General features: G+C 43.6%; 4 protein-coding genes across 5 annotated transcripts; 1 reads left to right on the top strand and 3 right to left on the bottom strand.

Moving 5' to 3' along the window:
• Nucleotides 1-1,017: 1,017 nt before the first annotated feature.
• On the bottom strand, nucleotides 1,018-12,529 carry LOC146566358 (uncharacterized). The gene is made up of 9 exons (XM_085289991.1): nucleotides 12,446-12,529; nucleotides 10,026-10,320; nucleotides 4,985-5,044; nucleotides 4,813-4,875; nucleotides 3,900-3,928; nucleotides 3,626-3,646; nucleotides 3,106-3,528; nucleotides 2,036-2,266; nucleotides 1,018-1,565 (listed from the first exon to the last, which is right to left on the bottom strand). The coding sequence occupies exons 2-9, from the start codon at nucleotides 10,318-10,320 to the stop codon at nucleotides 1,305-1,307; spliced, it is 1,383 nt and encodes a 460-aa protein (XP_085146117.1). The 5' UTR covers nucleotides 12,446-12,529; the 3' UTR covers nucleotides 1,018-1,304.
• An 881-nt stretch (nucleotides 12,530-13,410) lies between these two features.
• rnasekb (ribonuclease, RNase K b) lies at nucleotides 13,411-15,456 on the bottom strand. The gene is made up of 3 exons (XM_085289987.1): nucleotides 15,231-15,456; nucleotides 14,184-14,266; nucleotides 13,411-14,030 (listed from the first exon to the last, which is right to left on the bottom strand). The coding sequence occupies exons 1-3, from the start codon at nucleotides 15,306-15,308 to the stop codon at nucleotides 13,886-13,888; spliced, it is 306 nt and encodes a 101-aa protein (XP_085146113.1). The 5' UTR covers nucleotides 15,309-15,456; the 3' UTR covers nucleotides 13,411-13,885.
• A 52-nt stretch (nucleotides 15,457-15,508) lies between these two features.
• bacc1 (BPTF associated chromatin complex component 1) lies at nucleotides 15,509-18,914 on the top strand. Its single transcript, XM_085289986.1, has 6 exons — nucleotides 15,509-15,830; nucleotides 16,497-16,591; nucleotides 16,824-16,925; nucleotides 17,344-17,573; nucleotides 17,813-17,917; nucleotides 17,999-18,914. The coding sequence occupies exons 1-6, from the start codon at nucleotides 15,810-15,812 to the stop codon at nucleotides 18,061-18,063; spliced, it is 618 nt and encodes a 205-aa protein (XP_085146112.1). The 5' UTR covers nucleotides 15,509-15,809; the 3' UTR covers nucleotides 18,064-18,914.
• A 329-nt stretch (nucleotides 18,915-19,243) lies between these two features.
• On the bottom strand, nucleotides 19,244-27,092 carry LOC146566355 (P2R1A-PPP2R2A-interacting phosphatase regulator 1). Of its 2 annotated transcripts, none has more exons than XM_085289984.1 (9): nucleotides 26,244-27,092; nucleotides 25,457-25,541; nucleotides 24,290-24,346; nucleotides 24,105-24,151; nucleotides 23,976-24,033; nucleotides 23,665-23,729; nucleotides 23,531-23,586; nucleotides 23,363-23,447; nucleotides 19,244-23,278 (listed from the first exon to the last, which is right to left on the bottom strand). In XM_085289984.1, exons 1-9 carry the CDS (start codon nucleotides 26,330-26,332, stop codon nucleotides 23,080-23,082), a joined length of 741 nt encoding a protein of 246 aa, XP_085146110.1. In that variant the 5' UTR covers nucleotides 26,333-27,092; the 3' UTR covers nucleotides 19,244-23,079. The 2 variants fall into 2 exon arrangements, with proteins under 2 accessions (XP_085146110.1, XP_085146111.1); XM_085289985.1 differs by having other exon boundaries at nucleotides 19,244-23,288; nucleotides 26,244-27,091.

The raw sequence follows: 27,092 nt of genomic DNA, 5'->3' as shown, positions 1-27,092 counted from the left end.
GCAGGTCCGAGCATTCCTAGATGAACAGTTTCCTGGAAAGTGGATTGGTCATCGTGGGCCAGTTGAATGGCCCCAAAGTCTCCCGATCTGACCCCCTTAGACTTTTATCTTTGGGGTCATCTGAAGGCAATTGTCTGTGGTGTGAAGATACGAGATGTGCAGCACCTGAAACTACGGATACTGAATGCCTGTGCTGGCATTTCTCCTGCGGTGTTGCTATCAGTGTGTGAAGAGTGGGAGAAGAGGGTTGCATTGACAATTCACCACAATGTTCAGCACATTGAACACATTTTATAAGTGGTCAGAAACTTGTAAATAACTCATGAAAGAATAAAGTTACGTTGAAACCAAGCACACCATTGTTGTTCTTGTGACATTACCAATAAGTGTGATGTGTCACATGGCCCTCTTCCTGTTGAAAAAACAAAAGTTGTATCCAAGATGGCCGACTTCTAAATGGCCACCATGGTCACCACCCATCTTGAGGAGTTTGCCCCCTCACATATACTGATGTGCCACAAACAGGACTTTAGTATCACCAACCATTCCCATGTTATTACGCTGTATCCATATAAGTGGCCCACCCTGTAGGTTGAATATTTCTTTGACGGCTTCACTCTCCTCTAGTTTTGCTCCTTTACTGTTTGTCCCAGTTTACGTTATAACTGCATCTTTGTATTTTGAATATTGTCTTTTTTAGTGTTTACTTCCTGACTAATCTCAAAACAACTAAAGGAGGAAGCTTAACACACAGCAAGACTGAGATAAAGGATGGTAATGATATTTCATGGTGGAAAATCCACGGTGGGCCGGCCCCATGAGGAGACTCCATGGAAGCAGAGAGCTGGGAAAGTCACACAACAGAGCTGAGCTCACTGCCTCTGAGCCCCACGAGTGCTCGCCCTGCTTTCTGTCTGCACGAGGATCTGTGTCACTTTACTGCTGACTGTTGCTTTTCCTGTGACAGGAAATCAGACACAGGAGGATTTTGTAAACAGATTTACAGAACAAACAGTTAAATCAGAGCCTTTTTTATTCCAACATAAACATTCCATCATCCTCAACATCAGAGCCATTAGTTATGATTATGAGAATCTACTGCATTACAGCACTGACAACATGAATATAAGCGTACAGTTCTTACACACAGGAAAAAAGAGGACAAGAAAAATCAAGAATAACCAGTTAGGAAAGAAGAAAGAAACAGCACACATTTCATGATTTGGAATATAAAACTGATTCAAGAGAGATTTACATTTTTTATTGAAACTCAAAATCTGCAGCCTGAACACTGGAACTCATCTTTACTTCTCCTTCGCTTTAATCTTCATGATCTTGTTTCCCTTTATTTCTACATCTGCTGAGAACGGCATTTTCTCCAGCAGTCTGTCCTCAAAGTCGCCCTCCAGTCTGACACCAAACGCTTTTGCCAGCAGGGATGAAGTCACCACAAAGGACTGCACCTCTCCGCTGCCGATCTGTGCATCCACCTCTGTTTCAGTCTTCTTGGTGTCTTTGATCCCAATGATCTCGATTGTGACGTTCTCGACTGTGGCACTTTGAACCTGCAAAACACCAGATTGACCGTAGAGATCAGGAGATCATGTTGAACCAATAAAACTGAAGAACTTGTTATTTAAAAAAGTGAGCAATGATGATTTCATAGTGAGTCTCATCCTGCAGAAGAACTCCAAATCCACCATCTTGTCCTGCAGCAGACAGTCCTGGTTCTGCTCAGGTAACAGCACATGAACGTGTTCTGGAGTCACCCTCCAGCTCACAGAGCAGAGCAAAGACTGATGTCACCAGCTGGAGTCCAAGATGGTGGAGATGAGTCTGTCGGACCACAGGGAGACCCTCACAGTGAACCACCTGATGGGGACACTTAGAACAGGTACGGCTGGATTAACTAGAGAGCAGAGACTCAACAACAGTGAGGAAATGTTCCAGTAGGAGGTCAAAGCTGACAGTCTCTGCTTTGAATCAATACCAAATATAAAACACATTTCAAACTGAAGCCAGAATCAGAAATTACCTTTGAAATTCTGGTGAAATCTGTTGAGTTCAGCGATACTGAATCATAGTAGTGACTCGTCTTTACATTGACCACCCTGACAGAGTCTCCAGGTGATTTTCCTCTGAGCTGTTTGATGTCTTCGCCCCACAAAGTGATCCAGATGGAGCCTGTGCTGTCCTCAAGTTGGAACTCTCGCTTGTCTTTCTTTCTTCGTTTGTTCTTCAGTTTGACTGTTTCAACGGAGCCGATCTGAACAAACCAACAACACAACATGACAACAACTCAGAGACCAACAACTCTCCTGTGCATGTTTATTTCTGCTGTGAAGTTTGGAATCACAAATTCAGCCTCAAGCTGCTGTTAGAGGAACTTTAGCTGTTGCCACTGTGATGGCTTCATTGCTCGGCGCCAGAGTTTGACTCATGTAATAACAAGAACCTCCATCTAGGCCTGGGCGATATAGAGTTTTTTAAAAAATATCGATATATTTTTCTATGAGATATAAGATGTGACAATATCGTTTATATCGATATTGTCTATGTTACGTTATAAAAGAGGATTTCAAACTCCAGGCTGTCAGTCACGCAGTAGAAGTTGGGAACAGAGCAGCTGTGAAATCTTTGTTATTATGCTCAGCGTCTGTTAGTTTACAGTTTGACTGCACAGTTGGGAGCTCTTTGTTATGCACAAAAACAACATTGTTTTATTTATGGAGCATTATTATTTAATAAATGCTCATAATTTATTTTTGAGTAATTTTTCATGTACATCTACGCTGTATGTTAATAAAAGTGCCTGTGTGACATCTGGGACACAGCTGTGACTAAACTCTCTGTTTGTTCTTACTTTATGGCTTTAAAAAAAAGAAGATCGAGATATATCGTATATCGCCATCCAGCTAAAGAATATCGAGATATGAATTTTGGGTCATATCACCCAGTCCTACCTCCGTCCATTTCACTCAAAGACTATTAAAGGTTAGTTTAAAGGTTGATGTCATCAGAGTTTCACAGCCTTCAGCAGGACACTAAGCTAAACATGACGAGCGCCCTCACAGCTTCACTGCAGCAGATTCAGGTCACACTTACCTCTCTTACTGTTCCTTCAACACTCACTGATGTCTTCTCCGCTGATCCGATGGCCTGTCCGATGGAGCAAACTGGAGTCTGGGAATAAACGAACATCTGAGCTTCCATCTCCAGGTTCTCAGGAACATCAATAGCTGGTGTCTTTGATATGACGCTCTTTTTGGTCACTTTCATGACATTTTCGTCCATGATGATCTCTCTGAACAGGTAGCAGCTCTTCTCCTGGAAACGCTGATAGCGCTCTCTTCCATACACCATCACTTTAATGCTGCCTGTTTCATCAGCCACTCCCAGGTAAAAGAAAAACTTCTTCTCCTTTTTTTTGGTTTCGTATGTACGCAGACCAGATTTCGCCACAACTTTGCCAGCTATGACTTTGTTTCCAAGGTCACCGCTGATCTTTACATCATGGATGGATTTCCTCTGCAGGCAGATGGAGAGTCAGCTCGCAGTCAAAACTTACATCACAAAACAAGTCAGATGCTGTGATCATCCAATGAAAACTCAAAAATTCACTCACCCATGAAGGGATTTTTATCTCCTGAAAAGAAAGAGTTAAACAGTAAGTCACTCATAGACTGAATATTGTAAATGTTCAAGAAACTGTTTTCAGAAATGTGCAAACAGTTATGTGGGAATCAAATCCCTACCAGCCCACAGAGCTGATCTCTTTGGTGTAATTACTTCTATCATACAGAAAGCATAAATGTCCACAAGTTAATAAAATTATGTAAAACTTGGTGTAATGTGACATGCAGTATTACATTAACTTTGAAAAAAATCACAACTTCTACCTTGTCAGACTGAGGGCTCTTCAGTCCATCTGTAAAACAAAGTAAAATGACAAAAGCACAAAGGTAAAGTGTAAAATGCATCCAGGACAGAAACAGCTGCGTGATGCTGCTAACAGAACGCCAGCTCTTTACAAGCACAGACAGCATGCTAATGCTAAGCTAGTCAAACACCCAGAGTCACGTCAAAGGTGAGCGTATGCAGACTCCAGTCCAGCAGCCAGAGCCGAACTTTAACAGGTAACAGTCAGGCTGCAGCCTGTTTGTACCGGTTCCTGTACCAGTAAAAGTAGAATGGGAGGCAGAGCCTTCAGTTTTCAGGCCCCTCTTCTGTGGAACCAGCTTCCAGTTTGGATTCAGGAGACAGACACTATCTCTACTTTCAAGATCAGGCTTCAAACTTTCCTTTTTGCTAAAGCATATAGTTAGGGCTGGACCAGGTGACCCTGAATCCTCCCTTAGTTATGCTGCAATAGACGTAGGCTGCCGGGGATTCCCATGATGCATTGAGTTTTTCCTTCACTCACTATGTGTCAATAGACCTCTCTGCATTTAACTATTAGTTTTTATTAATCTCTGGCCTCATGCACAGCGTGTTGTTTCTCAATCTCCCCCCTCAGCCAAACTGGTCTCAGCAGATGCCCTCCTTCCCACTATTGCCAACCACTTGCTCATAGAGTTTCATGTAATTGTTGGGGTTTTCTCTGTATTATTGTAGGGCCTTTACACTACAATATAAAGTCCTTTGATACAACTCATTGTGATTTGGTGCTGTATAAATAAACTGAATTGAAATGGATCTAAAAAATTTATACTGAGCATTTTAAACAAATGACATCACTGTGTGTTGGATAGTTAGCTCTTGAGATGGAAAGCAGCACTAAAATCCAGCAGCACTGTTTCCTCCAGCACTTACCAGTTTCAGCCTCTCGCTCTTCATCTGAACTTGAATCACTCACAATGTTGTTCTTCTTAAAGCCTGAACACACACAGCTCAACATCAGACTTACATCAAATAAAATATTTATTCTCATGATTGTGGCCACAGCTCAGTGGCTCTGCCACAGTTTCAGGGTGTGTTTGCCTACCAGCTTCAGCCGTTTTCTCTGCTGACTCCGATTCAGTTTCACTGCGTTTCCTCTTGTTTCCTGAAACAGAAATGAATCCAACTTGTGAGAGCATGTGTGTGTCAGGTTTTCACTGAAGAGTCAGTCAACATAAAGTCTGTTTCTTTTAGAGCTGGGCGATATATCGAGTTTTTAAAAAATATCGATATGTTTTTATACGAGATATAAGATGTGACAATATCCTTTATATCTTTATATCTATGTTACGTTATAATTATACTTGTGGAGCCGCAAGTTTGCCTCTCTTTCGTCCACTTTCATCTTTACGCAACGTTACTCGGCCTCGCCTCTCCTTCACTGAACACAACTCCCCCTCCTCCCCCATCGCTTCACCTGCAGGAAGCGACAAGATTGAGACGGCAAATCTCCGTTAACGAGTTACTGCGCATCGCCCCGTGCGTGGGGCTGGACGCCGTCAACGTGTTAGCTAGCTAACCACGCTAACGAGCTAACCACGCTAACGCCATGCAGCCCAGAGGCGCTGCACGGACTAAAATCCTTTCATTTTCTCAATAGTTGACAGCGCGCCTTATGTATGAATTCTGGTTGTGCTTGATGGCGAACCGATTTTATGCGGAACACGGCGCTCAGCAATCTGTCAAAAAATGTTTTAGTACGACTTTAGTAAGCTACGGAGCTGCACCGCTTGATGGATTGTCGGAGCATTACGGCTGAGCCTCGCGGAGTGATACGTACTGTGCTTCAACGTAATATTACCCTACTGTGTATAAGGACCATAAATGGCACCTGTTAAGAGACGTGGTTGCGAAGCGGATTTCAAACTCAATGCTGTCAGTCACGCAGTACAAGTTGGGAACAGAGCAGCTGTGAAATCTGTCTTTGTTATAGTGCTCGGCGTCTTTTAGTTTACATTTTGACTGCACAATTGTGAGCTTTTTGTTATGCACAAAAACAACATTGTTTTCTTTTATTTATGGAGCATTATTATTTAATAAATGCTCATAATTTATTTTTGAGTAGTTTTTTTCATGTACATCTGCTCTATGTTAATAAAAGTGCCTGTGTGACATCTGGGACACAGCTTTGACTAAGAACTCTTTTTTTGTTCTTACTTTATGGCTTTAAAAAAATATATCGAGATATATATCTTATATCGCCATCCAGCTAAAAAATATTGAGATATGAATTTTGGGTCATATCGCCCAGCCCTAGTTTCTTTCATACCTACACAGAGCAAACGTAAAAACACTAGCAGTGATTACTGTTCAGTCTGCTCACATGTAACTCTGCATCTGCAGCAGCTTTATAAATAATACATAATTTAAGCACTTTGGTAAGAATATCTTACCAACGAAAGTCATAATCTGCCTTCAGCAACTACAAGGAGAGAGGTTACACCCCGTATATATGGACTTCCAAAGATCCTCAAAGAAGCGGTCCCACTCAGACCCACTGTTAACAGTATAAACTCAGTCACCTACAAAGTTTCCCAGCACCTTATCATCACTTTACTTCCATTTGTGAGAACACATCCCATCACATCAAAACCTCCAATAATTTCACCAATGAGATCCACAAACTTGCACTGGACCCAGATGAAACCACCGTGTCCTCTGATGTGGTCTCTCTCTTCACGACTACAACAAAACAGCTCCTTAGAAAACAGAATCAGTTTCAGCCCCGATCAGATTTCATGGTAACGTTCACACTCTGATAGGCACCTTCACTCACAGCCTTTTTCCACTAGTACCTACTTGGCTCGGCACGCTAAGTTTTCCATTTTGCAGGTTATGGTACCAGGTACCTTTTAGTACCAACTCCGCCGCGGTTTCTAAACATTCCAAGGCCATCTGGAAAATGTGATGTCAACAGATTGCAAGCCACTGATTGGCTGGTCTGGTTGATGAGTCATTTGAAAATCAAAACTGTCATTTTTGAAAGCCAGCAACAAGGAAAACTGCTGCACAGGAACAACACTGTGGTCCCAGAGTCTGAGTGAGAGTGACATGACTCCAGCAGATCCCGGGGACAACATCGGAGATCTCTGTCCAGAAGAGCGCAGTCCTGGGAACAGCTAAGATACTGCAGGACCCTCAAGCTCCCAGGCCTCTGGTAGAGGACCCGAGCTTGAAGGATAAACCGCCCACAGGGGCGAGTGGGAATTTTTTTATACATACATATAAATATTTTAAAAAAAAAACTCTGCTTTTGCCACTGTGCGGTTTGGGATGAACTAGACAGGAGAGTGAAAGCAACGCAACCTACAAGTGTCGCACATTTATGAACTTCTGTAACAGATATGGGAGAAGATTTGATTTCTATTGTAGAAAGAAGCCACGGCTGTGTTCAGCTGTTATATCTGCCAAAGGCGGCTACTCTGATGAGTCAGAAGTAGAGCTGGGCGATATGAGATTTTTTTCATATCACGATATGTTTTTTTCATTTCAGGCGATAACGATATCTATCACGATATCAGCCAAATAACTATATTTGTAAGATTTAAATGTGCCGTTGCTCACAAGTAAAATGTGAAATAATCAGCAGCTTGTTTTTATTTAAATATTTATTTCCCATAATAAGTTCAACAGGGTAGATGTACTTAAGGAACATGAGACTTTTTCAGATAAACAAAGGCAAATATTGCAAACTACACAAAAGGCAGCCGCTAAAGCGTTTAAGTTTCAAAATAGAACAAACGAAACAAACTAAATTGTCAATTCCACTTAGAAACAAAATATTAATTCTAAAAATAAATCTTAGTTTGTTTTACAGAAGAACAGACAAAACTGACTAACTTTTGTCAATATCAAATAAACTGAGAACTAAAAGGAAATTCTCAATCTCTCCTTGTTGTAGGTTCAAGGTTCTTTATTTGTCACATGCATAGTTATACAAGTATAACACACAGTGAAATGTAGCCTGACACGCTCCTCGACATGTGCAAAAATTGGGGGGGGGGGTAGTATAGCTTAGCTTTTCAAACAGTTACTTTAGTCTGACAAAAGCCGAATGACGAATTAGCGCTTCCAGTCAGAGACTGAGGCTACGTCCACACGTACACGGGTATTTTTGAAAAAACGGAGATTTTCCGTTTTCGTTTTAAAAAATAATCCCGTCCACACATAAAGGCAGAAATGAAGGAAAACGCTGCTATGAACATGCCAAAGCAGCAGGTGGAGCTAGATTCCTAACCGTGCAGAAATGTTGGCCAATCAGAAGTCTAGAAGCCTCGGTGGGAAAAAGTAAACAAAGCTGGGGCATAGAAGCAGAACCGAGTCGTATGTGTGGAGGGACAGTAACTGTGTGTATATGTAAGCATTTAAACACTGCAGAGAGTAGAATTAACAGTATTGTAGAAATTCATTTCACCGAAACAATAACGTGGCGCACAGTGTGACGTCAAAAAATGCGCACACCTTTGACGCTGCGTTTTCTCCGTTTTTCTGGTCCACACGTAAATGCAAAAACGGAGTTTTCAAAAATCTTCGTTTTCAGTGACCAAAAACGCCGTTTACGTGTGGACGAAAGGTGCAAACGCATAGAAAAATCTGCGTTTTCAAAAATACCCGGGTACGTGTGGACGTAGCACATGCACCAGTTTATTGTATTTCCAGACTTGCTTTCGGCACATTTACAGTGCACGCTACTCTGTTTTTTGTCAGACTTGAAATAGCCGAAATACCTTCACACTACGGAACTTCTATGGCTCTTCCGTTCGACAATCTCTCCGGCGTTGGAACCATCATCTGTTTTCTCTTTGGTCACGCTCGGTTGATTTTTCTAGTCGGCACACTCATTTCCTCCGTTATCCGGGCGGAACGGTGGCTGGCTGCTTCCCAAACAAACACATGTGCGGCTTGGCACTTGTGCTGTACGTAACAAGTCACGTGATGTGACACTGCGGCTGTGATTGGTTCGGCTCTGCGCTACGTAATTTGGATTGGCTTTTTTTTTTTTTTAAGAGGACAAGAGCGGCGAGGTCTATCGCGATAGTTTAATTTTTTTATCGAGAAAAAGTTATATCGCGATAGTATTTAGTATTTTTAGTATTTATTTATTTATTGTCATTGTCAAGAACAATGAAATTGCGTTTGGGGCAATGCGATACATATTGTTATCGTTCTATCGCCCAGCTCTAGTCAGAAGTTTAGAATAGATTTTATTCTATGAATTGATTCCACAATTTCTTTCTTCTTTTTTTGTCCCGTTTGGATCTTTAGCATCAGAATTGTTGTCTTAAGGCCAAGAAAGATGCCAAGCGGATTTATTTTACCAAGTGGATCATCATGGCCTTGCCATATTGGTCCATTCGATTGACCTTTATTATAATTATGAATTTATTTTATTTTCGGTTGCTACAAACGGGACAGACATGACTGGGGGATAGGACAGGGGTAAAGAATGAAAGAAAGAGGGGGAGAGAAAGAAAGAAAACCAGAGGGGAGAAGAAACGGTGAGAAGGGGGGGAAGAAAGAAAAAAAAAACACCTGGGTCACCTGTATGGAGAAAAAAAACAGAAGAGAAAGCAAACAACAAAGAGCAACATAATAAAAACAGCACCATCACAATAAACTAGCTAGCAGTAGATATCAGTAGATACTAAATAATAAACGATATTGTGCAGCACGCAAGATAGACAGCGCACAATGTGCTTTGAGGCAGCAGCCAAGAAAGCTGTAGTCCGCGTCTGTGAACACCTGTGTGGATCAGCATGCTTGCATTCCAAAGGTTTCTCCATGTAACGATCCACGATTTCTTTTTAACTCCAATTGCTTTTTGTACTATGCTTTACTACTTTTGACCAGAATAACACAAAAAACTTCCACAAATGCTCGATCCACTCCTGCTAATTTGGAATTTGTTCAATTGCTGCTTTACAATGAATAGTTTGGTAGGACAAAGTAATAAAGACAATTATAATAAAATGTTAGATTCAAATTTGAATATATTTAAACATGATTTATTCTATTACACATGAGATTCTTTGGAAAACCTGTCACACCTGACCAAAAAAAAAAGAAATATCAATGAGTGAACTCACCTTTTCCCCCCTCGTCTTCTTTGTTCTTCAGTTTTTCAACAAAGGGGCGCAGCTGGCCCTGGACTGCTTCATCCTTCCTTGGTATCCAGAGCATTGCTTCATCGATTATCTGGATAGACGTTTCCACTCCATAGCACTCGATGATTGTCTGAGGAATGGTTTCTCTGCACTTGATAGTCTTCTTCCCTTTGGGGATATCCAGACATCCCAGCATCTTTTTGAGCTGTGACTTATCCAAATCCTCAATGATGAAGGTCAGTGCTTTTTTCCACTCTGACTCTGAAATTGATGACATCTGAGGCACAGAGAAAATAATAAGCAAAACATACTAATACTGTTGTATGTAGCATATTAAAGCCTCTAAAACCTTGTAAAAACATATAGACTAGCACAGAGCCTTTGTAGTCTATATTTTGGATGCTTCTTATTCCACTCTGTGTAGTGTGAATACATGTTGTATGTATATATCATGTGTACTATGGTACCTCAAAAACTCTGGAAAAAAAAAAAGCATGATGAAGTCGATGTGAAACAGACAATGAATCTGCCGTTTCTGCCGGTCAAGCACCGTAACAAGTTTAGGAACAATGCTACAAATTAAAATAAATTTGTCATCAACTTGGAAATTTTCTAATTTGAATCTGGTGAGTTACACAAAGTGGAAGAGATTACAATGATTTCAAGATACACTATCCCTACTCAAAGTAATCTAGATTCCTGAACTGAACTTGAACAACATGAAGCATCTGAGCTGCAACTTAATCTACACGAACATTTTAAAACGAAAAGTAAAGATGCTTTTATGAGCTCATTTAAATCGATCAGCAGCATTAACTACTCAAGTAAAGTTAATTTATTTGGCTTCGTGCTGCGCATTGCCAACAGTCTTAAACTCAGGCTACGTCCACAATAATAAGTTTTCTTTAGAAAACGCATCTTTTCTCTTGGCCTCCCGTCCACACTGAGACGGCGTTTTCGCTCAAGGAAAACGCCGTGTTTTGAAAACGCTCTCAAAAACGCACACGTTTGAAAACGGTGCTTTTGCGTTGCAGTGTGGACAGCGAAACCGGAGACTTTGTGAAAACGATGACACATTTTAGTCATGTGATGCAGTCATGTGACCAATTAAACTAAGATAGCAGAGGACATGAGGCAGCAGTTCTTTTGTTTGACAGCCCTGTTAAAGATGAATATCAGTCTGTACTGCTCCACAAAGCTTTTCTTCAAATTCTTTAACTCTCACTCGCTTTTGCAACTTTGTACTTTTGTACAAGCGCTACATACGCTTCATCATATGTCCTCGTCTTAGCCTTCGGGGGACTTTCGTTTCATTATCTGCGTATCTCTCCGCCTTTTCATCACTATTAAATATTTTTCTTGAGGGTTTGTTTACTGCACTTCAGATCTCCTGCTCTGTCTGTGTGCATGCCCGGTGCAAAAAAACCCAAACCCTGCCACCTACTGTACTCTATGTGCAATTACACTTTATTCTAGAACAGGAAAAAAAGCCTGTTCCCAGGGGTCACACTATTTGAGAAGGACTGACTTAAACTGATAGTTTTAGTTCTGGTGTCCTTGTTTTCCTCTCAGTTATCGATTCTGTCACTATTTAGCTAACATAAAGTAATCTATTATTCTAAGTCTGCCACTCTAAAATCTTGCACTGCTCAGGATGTAGTGCTGCTCACTCCTGCCACTTCAAGATACATTTATTTATACATGTGTGTATTTATATAGATTTACTCTGTTAATACTGTTAATTACGGTGCTATACTGCTGAGTAACTGTCTCCTGCTCATCAAACACGTCATTGCAATGTTGACCGTGTGCTAACTTGCATATCGTTAGCTTCATAGCATAAGTGCCTAAGTCATTGACTTAGTCAAATGACTTAGGCAATTATGCTATGAAGCTAACGATATGACAAAGAAAACAAAGAAAACTAGCAACAACCGGCCGACCCGATGACGTCACGCTTCGCTGACCGAAGATTCGCTGAACGTGTTTTAAACACTTTAACCACGTAACAAACCCTCACTGCTGCTTTCATACTGCCCGGTTTTAGAGAAGTGGAAACCGCTTCAGTTTCTATCGCAGATCAAATGAAGTAAGTTTTGTTGAACGCGTTTTCTCTGTGTTCCAGTAACAGCATTAACACACGCACACACACAAACACATAAAACGTGTTCGCCTACAGAGAGTCTACACGGAAAGCATGCCCTCCGTCAGAGTCCGTGAAAACAGACACGGACACTCCGACCTGCTCCCGACGCGACGTGTTCAGGGTAACACGATGATTTAGCGGGTAAAAAGCAACGACTGTAGAAAAAGCGACTTTCGCGAAACCGAGCACTAACATAGCGTCGTCTCGTTCATTCTCCAGCAGTAAAACAATCATAAAGTAGTGAAAGAAGGCTCACCTTTCTTTGTTTTCGTCCTCAGCCTGTTTCCTGTTGCTGTCGCTACTTCCCGGTCTCCGTACATTTGAGTTTGGCGGTATTTTCGCACCGGGGCGGAGTCAACGTCCGCGTGCCTGCCCTTTTAAAAAACTTAGTAATAATAATAATAATTATAGTATTATTACCAGAGCTCTGCTTAGATTATTCAGTGTAGAAATACACCCAAAGTAAAGCAGCTGCCTTTCTATTACATGTTTATATGGACAGTGTGGATACTGCACTTCTCCACAGCCCGAACTCACCGTCTAACTTCTCTAATACTGGAAACTAGCTGTTATAAAACTCCAGCATTCACTTTAGTAAAAAGATGAAATTCAATTTTGGACTTTGGAATATTGATGACTCACATTCAGGTTTTATTAAAAAAAACCTCACAAGGCTCAGTTTGGTTTACCCTGACGTTTTTGAAGAACAGACTTATTTTAGTTTCAGATGTTTACAGAGTAACAGTAGATATATTGTAGCACAGCTTTATATTCCACACTCACTAACCCAACTTGGATTTGGTGGGTATTTTAAAACCCAGGTTTAATATTTGTAGAGGAATTCATTGACGACATCCTTTTCCCCCCATATCGGTTTTTAATTAGGTTTTTAATTTTGTTTCAACACACTGGACAGGTGACACCATTTTATTTTTAAAGGAAAGCTTAAATTCCTATCGCTATTAACACTAAGGTATCTTCTAACGCATCAAGTCTCCATCTTAGCATCAAAAAATGTGAACTAATGGCAACTAAAGATTGTTCTGAAGCAAATTCTGAAAATACTCCAGTAAAAAATATATAATTTAAACTAAAGATCAACACAGAAGAAGTTTCTTAAAAATTTTCTTTCATAATTAAAACCAAACCAAACAAAACGAACCCCATTTAAATCCATGAGGAACATTTTTCCACAGTAACTGAAATGAAGACGACTCCCTGTAGTTTTCCACTCACACACTTTATTGCAAACGATGTTCCAGCAAACACAGACCCACATCAGAGACACAGCACCGCCTCATGTCCTCCGATCTGTTCGAGCAGAGGACGCCCGAGCGACGCCTTCGTCTTTGTTCTTGTGACACGATAAAACCGCCTCAGCTGATGGTGGAGGCATCCTCGGGGCTCCGCCCCCCCGTTTCCTTGTTAATGTGATTAATGTGGCGAGCAGACGTGAGTGTTTCACACTTTTGGTCACTTTCATGTCCAACGGAAAGGAATGAAACAACAATTCACCCAACAACAGAACAACAACAACAACAAACACGTAAATACAAAATAAATAATCCAGGTGATACCTGACCCCGCCCCCTTTTTAATCTTAGCCAATCAGATTTTCCAGCGTTGAGATATAAATAAACTTTATGGACAGGAACCAGGTGCTCGAGGTCAAAGGTCAGGCCATCGCCGCAGGTCTTTATGTCACCATGTACTCCTGCCGCTTGTTGAGTCGGACCTGGCAGAGCGAGATGGCGCCCACCACCACGTAGACGGCAGCGGCGATGAAGCAGTTGATGCCGACCTGGTTGTAGAGACTGTAGATGTTCTGAGGGGGATTTTTACTGCGGGGAAAAAAAGGAGAAGACGAGTTTATCTGCTGTTTGTCATCGGTCAGACTGACCCTGCTTCCTCTGATTTGCCGTCGCATCTATGACGCGTCGCAGCGTCTCAAGCTCGGGTCGAACCGACCGAGCAGCTTTTAACCCCCAACTCACTCGTTATGGATGTCATCCTCGGTGAACGGGACGTCTTCGATCAGCACGGCTGACTTGGCACTGAAGAAGATTCCCAACATCGCCTGCAAGAGAGCAAGACACGGGGTCAACATGAGGCTCGGGGACCCGTCAGGGCCACAGCTACGAATCGAACCTCGTCACTGAGTTTAAATGTTTTCTGTTCACTGCTTCAACCGAGGATTTATTCTGATAAGAAAAGCAGGAAGTGATCTGCTAAATATTTTAACTGACAGACCTGAGACCTCAGAACCTTTAAACAGGGTTCGTACAGGTGCTTGAAATCCTTGTAAATGCTTGAATTTTAATATTGTCTTTTCAAGGTTTGAAAAGTGCTTGAATTTCAGATGTGGTGCTTAAAAATGCTTGGAAGTGTAACTGTAGTTATTTGTGGTGAATGAAATATCTGATTGAATAGTTTTCTTATCAGACAGAAATAAAATGAGTCGCAAAATGTGTTGATGCATCTCAGTCATCCAGGAAAGTTATAAACATTACTCTTACAAACAGGACATTTGCATAATGACTGAAACCAGCCCACTGAAGGAACAATGGGCTGGGAGGATATCCACTTACGAGGACATTATGGTGCTACTGTTTTATCAAAATTTTAAACGAATATCCTCATATGTGGCTCTCATTTTTCTTAGAAACAAAATTCAGGTAAAAAAATAAACAAATCTCGTGATTCTTTGTTTTTACATTCATCAGGTCCCAATCAGCCCAAATTTCAAAGAGAAATTAAAAATCCATGCCATGGAAGAGTTCGGGTCTTAGGAGGTCAAGGAGGGTGAAACCAGCAGAACTACATTCAGATCGGCCTACGTGGGCTCCGTCTATGTACCCGAGAAGTACTGGAATTCAGTGATTAGCCAGTCAGCGTTGAAATGCGTTGAGAGTTTTACCAACTTCGAATAAAATTAGCAGCAAGAAATTGCTCATAATAACATTATATTTAATCCAAATACAGAGTCCCCACTGGTAGTTCCTTAGCCTTCCAGGAAATAGTCGGTCCCTTCGTGATCTTACCAGCATGATGACGCCCCAGATGCTGATCACGATCCCGCACGCGGCCATCTTCGGCCCGCAGAACAGCAGCGACGGCATGTCCGCGTCCCTTTGATCGATCAAAAGATTATTATTATTATTACTATTATTATACTCTAAACTGAAAGAGGACCCATCGAAGAACGAAGCCTCTCGGTCAGCTGATCTCACCGCTCGGCTTTATTCGGCGAATGTCGCTACTGTTCGTAAGCCGCAGGCCAGCGACCAATGAAATATCCTGTGCCCATACACTCCGCCTTTTCCTGTCAAATTGGCCAATGGCGTTTAAGTTGCAAAGTCGCGCATCATTCTCTGTTTCCCGTTTGTCTTTGTTGTGATATTTATAATTTTTCTTTCTGAATATGTAATTCATAAATGACCAAATTAAATCGCAACTTCTCATCGGACGCGAGTCCCGCACAGCTTCGCGAGTTTAGGATCTTAAATCTTGGGAATCCCGCTAACGGAAGTCAGCTAGCTAAGATCATAGGAGCTAATTGTAGCTAACAGCTAGCTACCGTTTGTTTCAAAATAATATTTTTTTTCACCTGAGGCTCAGAAATGACGTCAGCCTCTGCTAAGGTAAGCTTTCACCTGCTTATGTTTTTTTTTCTTTTACGTAAGTGCAAAAATTGAGCTTAACAGCCAACTTGTAGAGAACCGGTCATGTAGCTGCACACATAACTCAATTTAATTCAGTTGCTGCATCATGAAGAAGAGCTTCATGAAATATACTTTAATATCTTTTCACCCCTAAATTATAAAAAGTAGAGGCAAATTCGGCACATACTGAACACTCAGAGCTTTTTTTTATTTTTGCGCAGAAATCCAGTTGATTAGAAGCAGTGCGGTACTATCGCCTCACCATGACAGCAAGATGTGTTAAAAGTGACGCTGTGTTGTTCTTATCAGAGACAAATGATGAACCAGAAACAGCTTTCAGATGCAGCCACACATCGCACCCACTGTACTGCAGAGAGAGTCCTGATAAATCAGCTCACTGTTTCAGCTCAGAGTAAATCTGCTTTGTGCTTCACTTTTTCCTCAGATTGTTTAGAAATGCAGTGAATGAGTGTATATGTATGTGGTGCACACCTGATCCAGGTTGTGATAGGTCTCCATGTTTACAGTGAGGGAAACACAGCTGGTGGTGTAGCACCTGAGTGTGCAGTTAAAGGTGGTGTGCAGCGTAGATCATGTCTACGGTCACCGTTTAAATCGGAGCATTGATGGCTGTGTTTCCTGCAGGTGGGCGAGATCTTCTCAGCAGCTGGCGCAGCTTTCACCAAGCTGGGAGAGCTGACCATGCAGCTCCACCCAGTGTCCGACTCCAGCCCTGCAGGGTGAGACAGACACACACAGAGGAAGTGGCTGCATTACTGACACAGTGTCAGTTGGTTGTGACCAAACACTACAGCTAACTGTAAACTATAAACTGAATGTGAGCCTCACACACATGCAGGGGGGATAAAACACAGCTGGAAACGAGCAGCGTGGTTTCACGTGTTTGGACGTGAGCGGTTTGTCGACATGTTTGAGTTTTTCTGTGAACTGATGCCGTGTTTGTGTCCTCAGGGCCAAGTGGACGGAGACAGAGATCGAGATGCTGCGATTGGCTGTGCGTCGGTTTGGAGACGACCTCAACAACATCAGCACGGTGATCAAAGAGCGCACAGTGTGAGTGTTAAAGGAGCAGTTTGCCTTTTATTAATGAAGACGTTTAGTTTTAGAATCGTTCAACAAAAACAGGAAACGAGAATCAGACGAGGTCGCCGGAGGAAACGTGACAACACGAAGGGAATCAAAAGTAAAGGAGGGCTCCGCTAACGCATGGAGGTCACTTCATGTTTGCTGTTTGTGTTAAATGGACGGAGGACATGAATGTAGGAAACACGAGTGAGACTCTTTGGTGTCGGGTTGTTGTTGTAGGACTGCAGACGCAAAACTCATAGATACGCCAATAAATGCTCACGTGACACGTTTAAAGGCTTCACTGTTGAATATTTTATGTTAAAAAATTTCAAGCATTTCCTTTAAGGATGTAAAAGGCAGAATGAACTTTGATTGGCTGATGGCCGCTCCTCTTCCTCTGCAGAGCTCAGATAAAGAGCACGGTGAAGAGGAAGCTGTATGAGGACAGCCGGGTGCCCATTTCCTCCGAGTCTCCCAAGAAGAGCGTCAAGAAAACTCCAGTCGCCATGACACCCACCCCGGCGCCCGCCGCGTCCGCCATCATCTCCGTGCCGACCTCGCAAGTCGTGGCTTCCACTGGAATGCAGAGCAGCCCCTCCCTGGCCCCGCCCATCAAGAAGCAAAAGACAGCAGGTGAGATCCGCTGCGTTTTTCTTTGATCTGTGTGATGTCACAGAGAGGGGACGATGATGGTTAGAAAGAGGGGGAGGAGCTAAAGCAGCTGGTTTTAGACAGGTTGAGCTGAGGCCCAGGAGCAGATAAAGAACCGTGCACCTCTGGACTTCCTGCCACTGTGTGCTGACCTTTAACCCCCGAGGCCTCAGACGCTCCGAGGTTCTCTCTGTTAATCCGAGCTGTCCTTCTGCCTGCAGACGTGACGCTCAGCGCTCTGAACGACTCGGACGTCAACAGTGACCTGGTGGACATCGAAGGCCTCGGAGATGGCTCGTCCAATAAGAAGCTGAACTTTGATCAAGGTCAGTGTGGCGCGGGTGTGAAGGGGTGGAGCTCCTGCAGACTCACGTCAGTTTGTCCATAAACTCCTCTTCTCTCCTCAGAGAGCCTCAACCTGGACTCCAGCCTCATCATGAACTCCAGTGACCTCCCCCTCCTGTCCCGCTGACCTCTGACCTCTCCAGAGCCGCCTCACTTTCTCACTTTGTTTTATTTTTTTCCTGATGAAGCTCGAGTCGGACTTTTCTTCTGTTGTAGTGACGCAGATATTTTTTTTATTTTCAGTCAGTTTTAGTTTCAGGTCAGTTTGTGAGCGTCGTTATCGTGAAGACGTTTGCCTGCAGATACTCATGTGCAGATTCACCTCTGACCTCTGAGCCTCCAAATTTGACCCCACCCCTGACTTTGACCTGCACCGCCCACCTGAATCTGCAGGACGTGGTGCCAGCGGCCAACCTCCACCTTCAGAGTAAACATGATTTGATGGTAGGAGGTTCAGCGCTCTCCTGGATGTGTGAACGCCCCTACACAGTGCGTGGCCCCTCCCACACCAGCATTATGAGTGCTGACCAGCATCATCACTACGACAACAAGCCGACCAAAAAGGCGGCCGTGATTTTTTTCATGATTGGCTCGTTTCAGTGTGAAGCACTGAGAGGGTCGACTCTGACCCCCCCACAAAGGCGACCACCGCTCTGAAGCTTCGGTTTGCTCTGAGCTGGCGTCCTGCTGAGCTCTGCTCATCGTGCTGACATCATCGCGCATTTACAACTTCCTGTTCAGAGGAGAGCGGCTGTCAGCTGGCTTTTTGATGAGGTGGTGTGGGTGGAGCTTCAAGGCTCAGAGGGGCTTGAAATGACTCGGCACATGGGGTCAGGTGACAGGAAGTCTCCTTCAGTCGCCTTAGGGTAGTGGATGGCAACCACGACGGTATCCGCAGCGAGCTTTGTGACCTTATCGCTGAGGGTCTGATGTAAAAGCAGTTTGAATTATGTTGAATAAACTTGACTCACAACTGTTTGACGTGTTTTTCTTCCTTTGCTTTGAGGCAAACTTTGGACAACAGACACAAATCTGAGGATACGAGTTTGTTTCGTAACCTGATGAGGACGGTTTGGGACAGGCTGAAGTTTAAACGTTTATAACTTGATTTTCAGACGCCTGATATTTACTAAAGTGTGTCGAAGCTGGAAGAAATCGAAGCTGATAAAATGAGTAAATCTGTTTTTAAAGCTTCATTTTGTGCGTCGCTCGAGCAGAGCAGAGGTTCTCTGAGCGATCGTCCCTCTGTGACGCTGCCACGTTGACACCAGAGTCTCGTAACAATGACGAGAACAAACTCGCCGATGTGAAGGTACAGACGTTCTTTTATTGGTATTTTTCATATACAATATAATATTTATATATATTTATAGTGTGTACATGAACAGTTTCCACTAAAGTCGTTCTTTTTCTCGTACAGCCGTGAGAACGTCTCGAGGGAATGAACACTTGAATATAGACTTTAATGTTTCAGTTGCATAAAAATACATCGTCTCATCCACGTAGACAAGTCCAAGTATTTACACGTGAACGTGTGATGTGCTTTTAGTTCCCTTTGTCCTCAACAATAAAACTCTTAGCAGCCCTTTTGTTAAAGTCGTATCTCACTCTGGTCCTTCGCCGACTTTCATAATTTCAGAAAAATAAAAACAGGCTTTTCTCTTCATTACAAAGTTAAATATTTAATGTTGCTGATGAGCGTGAGTAAAAACTATGAAACCAGCTGAAGGTCGCTCTCGATGTTCATGGAGGCGGAGCCTGTTTACTGAAACACAGGTATCAGCCAGCTGTTACCATGTGACTGACAGGGAAGTCTTGGTCACATGATCACAGGCGACGCCTCTGCAGTCTGAAAACCCAGTAGGTAAGGCGTAGTTTGTGTGGGCCCTGAAGGTGGCGCTGTGGTGTCAGGCTGAGCCAAAACATTATTTCCCACACAGGATGTTTTGTTTGCTGGAACTCAGAGGACTCCATCCACTGATGGAGACTCAGATGAAGGTGAAGCCTGAGCTGCTGTCAAACTGAAGCTCTACAGTGTGATGGAGGCGGGGGAACTACGGGGCCCCCCCAGGGTCATTTCTGACGTTTGACTCTCGGCGCTCTGCCAGAGTGAAATACTCCTTCAATACTGAAAAACTTTCAGCAAATACCTCTGAGAACAGCGCTCACATCCTCGCCTCTGCATAAAAATCCGTCCGTGTCAGGATGTAACGGATAACAGCTTCATGTCCAACACGAAAACCTCCAATCACACGGGACACGTGCATCACATATAAAAATAAAAACATGATATTGGACTTCAGACACCTGCAGGACGAGAGTCTCGACAACGAAACACCAAAGACGTTTAAACCAGAGTCCGTCACATTTCTGTCCCGCTACATAACACCACCTCTCACCAGAGCTACTGACAGCATGGGATGGCGCTTGTGCAAAGTTTATCACACACACACACACACACACACACACACACACACACACACACACACACACACACACACACAGGAAGTTGTCTTAAAGCTACGGTCTGTCTGAACAGCGACTAGAATTTGGCAGCGTGTCGTGACCTCTGAGGAAAGTCTGTCCTGCTTCAGACGCTTCAAACTGGAAATGAATCCTGATTCAGACAAACTGCATGAAAAACGCAGCAGAAGAATCAGTAAATGTCTGATTTACATCTTTTTTGACACGTTTTGCTTTTTTAAAAAGTTAAATAATAGTTTATTTTTTCCTTTTAGACCAGGGGTGGGCACCTCCAGGCCCCGAGGGCCGGTGTCCTGCAGGTTTCAGATCTCACACCTGAATCACATGATCAGTTCGTTACCAGGCCTCTGGAGAACTGCAGGAGCTAATTTAGTCATTTAAATCAGCTGTGCTGCTTCAAGGACACATCTAAAACCTGCAGGGACAGGGGCCCTCGAGGCCTGGAGGTGCCCACCCCTGTTTTAGACATTTTAGCAGGTGAAGACTTTGGTGTGGGCCTGCTCACGAACCCCGAGCCGCCATGTGAGAGCGTCTGGAACAGGACAGACTCAGAGTCGTGACAATAAAGCAAGAACAGAAAAAGCAGCAGAACTGGACAGCATCCTTCCACGAGGTTATGTCATCAGTCTCTGAATGAAAGGACGATAAAATGGTCAAACTGTGCAAAGTGGTGACGGCAAAATATAATCTGCCTCTAAAAAAAACTACAAAGCTTTTGTGTCTGCGTCGCCGATGGCGACCAACGCTCAGCGGGTCTTTCTCTTTAACTGGGAATAAAGACACTTCATCAAAGAGCTTATAGAGACTATTTACAAACATGTCTCACTGAACCTCAGGCCTGACCTTTGACCCGACCGCTGCTCCTCCCAAATGAAGACATGTTCAGGCACGATGAGTGATCGTAGGAAACTGTACAGCACTGTGCAAACGCTGGAAGCAGAACTGCAGCTCGTCCACATAAAGCATCGCCTCCGACCTCTGACCTCAGATTTGTGCTCACATCATCACAGGAACATCATTATATCCAGACCGGTGAACTGGTGCTTCCAGCAGGAATACCATATCACCTTTATTTATTGCTGTAATATTCTTACAGCACAAACCTGCTCACTGACATGCGGCGTGAACTTTGAACCATGCACCACATGGATAATACTTCACGGTAACACCACACGGCACATACATCCAAAACCACATCAAGTCAACTGATGTTGGTAACTGTTGCTTTGGTGTCAGTGAGCTTTCATGTAACTAAATGCTGCTAACGCTGAAGAACTGACCGGCCCCTCTCTTTATGGGGGCCTGTACCTGCACAGTCTAGCTTCCCCCGTCAAACGGCCTCAGGAAGCACTCAACACTCTAAACTCTCTGTAGGTCAGGTGTGGCTGATAAATCAGAGCAGACTCAAGCAAACTAACTTTAGTGGGTTGAGTCAAAGGAGCTTGCAAAGAAAAGCGTCTGGACTTCTTTAAGTTGCTTGAAAAGCAACTTAAAGCAACTTAAAGAAGTCCAGATGCTTTTCTTTGCAAGCTCCTTTGACTACGATGACCTGGATGACTGAGAACCTTCACAGACATTTAGTGGGTTGAACGAGTTCAATCATAAATGTATATCAGAGGAGGAAGAGCACGGCTTCTTTCTGCAGGCCGAAGGAAGGTCAGCGCACACCAGCTGCTCAAAGTATTCACATATAGATACACTATTAACAAGAAACCACCTCTTTCCTCTTACTGGAGACCGGCTTAAAAACGGCCTCCAACTGAGATCTGACAAAACCAGAAGGATCCAGTCTCACCCATAACTGGAAGTTTTCATTAAAACACAAAAAGCCTTCGAAGGCTGAAGTGTTGTTCAGAGGCAGAGCTTCAGCCCACCTTCATGTGGTTTTGGGATCGGGAATGATCCTTGATTCGATGAAGGGCTGTGAGTCCAGATGATCATGAACACTCATGAATTCCTCTAAATAAACCTCATCATTTCTATGTCTTCCTTACAGAAAGATTTCTGAGATTTTACAAAAGCAACTTCAGGAAACAAAAGTTGTGCTGAAGTTTCCAAGTTTGATTCCGATCCCGTCGATTGAAGAGGAAATCAAATGTTCCTGAAGTGCCTCCGAAGACCGTCCGGACAGCGGTCTGCGTTTAAGTCCTGAATACAACTCAGGACCTCATTTGAACTATCTCAATAATAAACTACAGAGAAACAGGAAGTTGAACATGAACAGCATCAGCTGATTGGTCCGTTTGGACAGGAGCCTCCAGGTTTCATCCTTCCACGAGCCGAGATCCGTCTTCAACGCGTTTTTAAAGAAAGGAAGCAAAAGAATGGGACATCCTCTGGCTTTTCCTTTTTCTTCTTCAGTCCTAATTTCTGCTCCATGTTCACGTAAGGATTACCCACAAACCCCTTCACTCCAAGCTGCGCTTGTTCAACCCGATTACACAACCAGCGTGTCTTCAGTCCTACAAAGTTTCCCGAGTTTACTTCATGATGTCACGATGACACTGATGTCGAGTCCTCTCGGCACTGTTTGATGGCAGTGGGGTGGAGCCACAAAGTGACATGATTGTGGAGATGAATCTTCAATCAGCCAATGGGGACAGCTGGAAATCTACAGAGGCGGGGCTTACAGGGACACTGGTGGATGACTGGAACAGATCTACGATGTGATGAAGGTTGAAGTTCCTCCAGCTGCTGACGGGCGGTCTGTGCCCACTGTGACGGGTCGGGAGGTGAGCTGGTCTTTAGTGTCCAGGGTGCTGGTGGGAGGTGAAGGGAGTGAAGGCGGGTGGGGGCGAGAGAGACAGGGGGTGGGACTGAGGAATGGACCCTCCCACAGGAGGAGAGTCTGCCGCTGACTGTGACACGCTGAGAAGAGAGGAGGAAGATCAGGTTTCACGTTTTAGGTTTTGAACACAATGCATCTCTCAGGTCATCCTCACCTAACTGTGTAGCTGCTGTGGTGGGTGGGGTCTGTCACCCCAGCAACAAAGAGCTTCTTTGGGGGTCCATCTGACTCCACCCCCCCTGAGGGATGAGTTTTCACAGATTTACACACTTTTGTTTCAAGACTGCAGAATAAGAATGATCCACAGTAAAATGTTGGTTACCTTTCCTCTTCAGCGGAGTCAACGCCGGCCACCTCACCGTGGTGCTGACCGCAGGTCTGCGGGGCAATCGACACATTCGTCAGCACAGTGGCGCAATGACTACACAATAAATCAGGCTTAGGCGTTAGACAAACCTGAACCTCCTGGTAGGACTCGGGGACGAGTTGGGCGTGACGCCGCTGTCGTGTGACGGAAACCACTGAAGAAAAAAAAGCTCCAGTTTAAATGAACTTCATTCACTGTTTGATCGGGTTTAGTTTCAGGGCTCCAAGTCAGGAGATTCAAACTACATTCGAAACTAAAGCTCTTTCTTATTGGTCTAAAAACTACAATACCCATGAGGCTCAGCAGGTTAGAAAAGAATAAAGCATCCTGACAGGAAGTGCAGTTGTAAACCATCAAAATAAGAGTGAGGCAGCATGAAAGCTGAAGTGGAGAAGCTCACCACTGATGTGTGGTTGTGCCACTGGCTGCCTGGAGGAACTGGGACCAGACTGGAAGGACTGGAAGAGAGACAGAGGGTTACCGACTGCTTGTTTAAACCTCAAAGATAGAAGTAGAGTTTCTGGATTACCCGAGTCTCTGCAGAGTCCCTCTGAGCGTCATCTCCGTGTTCTCCTCCTGAGGTGAAGCAAACACAGACACTGAAGCACTGCTCTTTGATTTAAAAATAGCTTAAACATGTTGTAGACGATGCTGAGCAAAAAGAGAAAGAAAGTGGCGTGCTGGCGGGAAGCAGAGCAGGAAGTCTGTCCTCACCTGCCTCTTGTGGTCGAGTCTGTATCCGGTCAGAGAGAAAGGAGACAGAGGGACGAGCTGAAAGAGGAAAAATGTGTAAAACAGGAGCTCAAAGAGGCTAAAACGGATAAAAAGTGGACTGAAAGGTTTACGTGAAGCTGAAATGAAGAGAGCATCATTTAAAGGACAAGCTTCAGACTGTGCAGGTCAGAGGTCACGAGCTGTGAGTTTGTAAGCCGTGCTGCCATCTTTGTTTGAAGGCTGGAACTGTGCTTTTCCATCAGGCTGAGTCGAGAGAGAAGGTCATTTGATTTGATTCTATCATCACTGATCGTTTTGTAATCGATTGTCTGACCCTTTTTATTCTATGTTACATCCTGGTGTATTTCTGGCCCTGCTGTCTGAACTTAAGTTAAAAAGGTGCAACATGAATAAACGTTTTATTATTAGATCTGAAAACTGTCTCGAGATTTTTTCCAACTCTGAGTGATCTCCACAGTTTATCCTTTAACTTCAGAACAGATGCAGTCAAAGTGCTCATCACAGTTTAGTCTGACTTTTATCACTGTTTGTAGTCCTGCTGAGTTCTTCAAGGATCCAAGCAGGAAGTCCTGACTGGATATTTGCTGCTGATCTTTGTGGTGAAGACAAAAGTACAAAAACAAAGTTACAGAGAAGTCGGAGGAGAACGTGGTGTTTGGCCCAGCGTCTATGATGATCGTCAGATTAGAGACTAGCTCTGCTCTGTGTTTCAACGGCAGATTAAAAGGTCAAATGTGGTGCTTATCTTATAATTTCTCCTCAGTACTTGAACATTTTGAGTTAAAAGTATGTTGAACAGTAAAACATGAGTGCAGTTGGCTCCTTGTTTCCTTCTGCAAGCGTACGAGCAGTCATAAACATCGGCATGGGGTGCAGTTAGGGGAGCTGTGATTGGTTGATGAGACCTTCCAGTTTCAGCCCTCGATAAAAACTTTAATATCCAGATCAGAGGGTTTTTCTCAAAGCTGGTGCAGCTGTCACATCTGGTTCCTGTGCAGCTCTCTGTCTCTTCTGGTTTAAGTTTCGGTCGACCTCTACAGCTCAAAGGAAACACCTGACGCTTCAGATCAGGTGTGCTTAAACACTGTGTTATCGCACTGCTTATGAACATTTTCCGGTAAATAAAGTTTTTGCAGCACTACTGACCTGCGAGGGACAGCTGGGGTTGATGGAGATGCTGCTGCGTCTGTACCGAGCCGAGGACACGGGACTGAAGACCGTCATCCCGTCACTGAGAGAGAGCAATAACGTGATAAATAAGATAATCAATAACCTCTCGTGTAATTTTCACAGAGCCGAGGTTTGGATATTTAAATATATAAATAACTATTTATTGGCATCAGTATCTTAAACAATTATGAACAATTATGTTAAAATTTTGTTCTCGTATGTTCAGGGTTCAAACTGATTCTTGCTGCCCTCATGGTACGTGTCATTTTTAAAATCTGTTTAATGATTTTCAAAGTACAAAAATCAAAAAGGATGCCAGGAGTGTTTTTTATTTTTATCCAAGTAGCCACAGAATTTTTTAATTTCTCATATTTACATTTTTTAGATTTGCAAATTATTTCATGTGTAAATAAACTGTAGTTTAAACTAATTATTATATGGACTATAGTGGCTGCTACTTTCAAGCTAAGACATTAGTATTCACAGCAGGAGATTAACAAACATAAAAACAGTAATAAGTTGGCCATGTTTACAATCTTTCTGTATAGTTCTATTATTATCTAAGTGAAAATAAGCACAAGTAAAATAAACATTTAATTTTATTACATCACACCTGGCATTAAGCCGAATAAAAGACCAGGACTGTTGTATTAAGATGACTTACTTTATCTATTAAAATAATACCTTCGAGCTTTCTGTGATCAATACATTAAAATTTAAGTTCTTTTGGACGGAGTTCAACGTGTGGTGTAGAACCACTAACCTGACACTCGTGATCATGGGGGCGCTGTTCGACCTGCGAAGTGCCCCGCCTCCTGCGCCTGCGCACTGGTCCACTTCCATCCGTTCCATACTTTGGTCCACAGGCCCGACTGCGCCGTCTGCCGGCCTTCAACCGCTTGACGGCGGCTACGGGCTCTACTCGAGCCCGGTGGAAGCCCGACCCGCAGGCCTCGCTAGCGGCAAACCCAGAGCCGCCGAGTCAGCGGGCTGAACAGCGAAGCTCGCCTCTCTTTACCGCATCTCCTTACGAAAACCTTATTATCCGCGTGTGACTGCGGGCCACGGCGACATTTATGACCCACAGCTGGCTTCACTTGCTGCGCCGCTAACGTTATTTTTTACGACTGCGTAAACCGCGAAAAATACGCAGAAACAGCCGCGATGAAGTTCCCTAAATGTGCCCAGCAGAGCCTCCTCCTGGGCCCGGCTTTGTGGGGAAACTTTTAATCCGCACAGCTGATGCGACTTTTAGGATTAGCTGCGGAGCTAACAGCAAAAACCTCCAGAGATCAGAAAACCGCTAAGCACCCGCGCCACACTGTCCTAGGCGGGACGGTCCGCCTGTCCCCGGGAAGAGGCGGTCACGCCGGCCCCGAACCCACCGAGCACTCCTGCGGAGGAGTCGCGAAAACTCCGAAAATTAACAGTTTGAAAGATTTTTACAACATAGTCCTTCAACCAAATACAGGCAGTTCGCCAACTGTGGAAACAGCGCCGCCGGCCGGCCACAGGGGGAACTGCAGCCTGCCATGCAAATACATAAAAAGTTCTGTCCTGTTTCTTCCTCCAAAACTCAGAGATTATCATACATGACAAGCGTTTCCACACT

The sequence above is a fragment of the Mchenga conophoros genome, linkage group LG10, assembly GCF_057382185.1.
Source record: "Mchenga conophoros isolate Kocher_MC1m ecotype Shallow Benthic linkage group LG10, M_conophoros_male_GT1.1, whole genome shotgun sequence".
NCBI classification, from domain to species: Eukaryota; Metazoa; Chordata; class Actinopteri; order Cichliformes; family Cichlidae; genus Mchenga; species Mchenga conophoros.
This window is presented reverse-complemented; position numbering and strand designations above follow the sequence as displayed.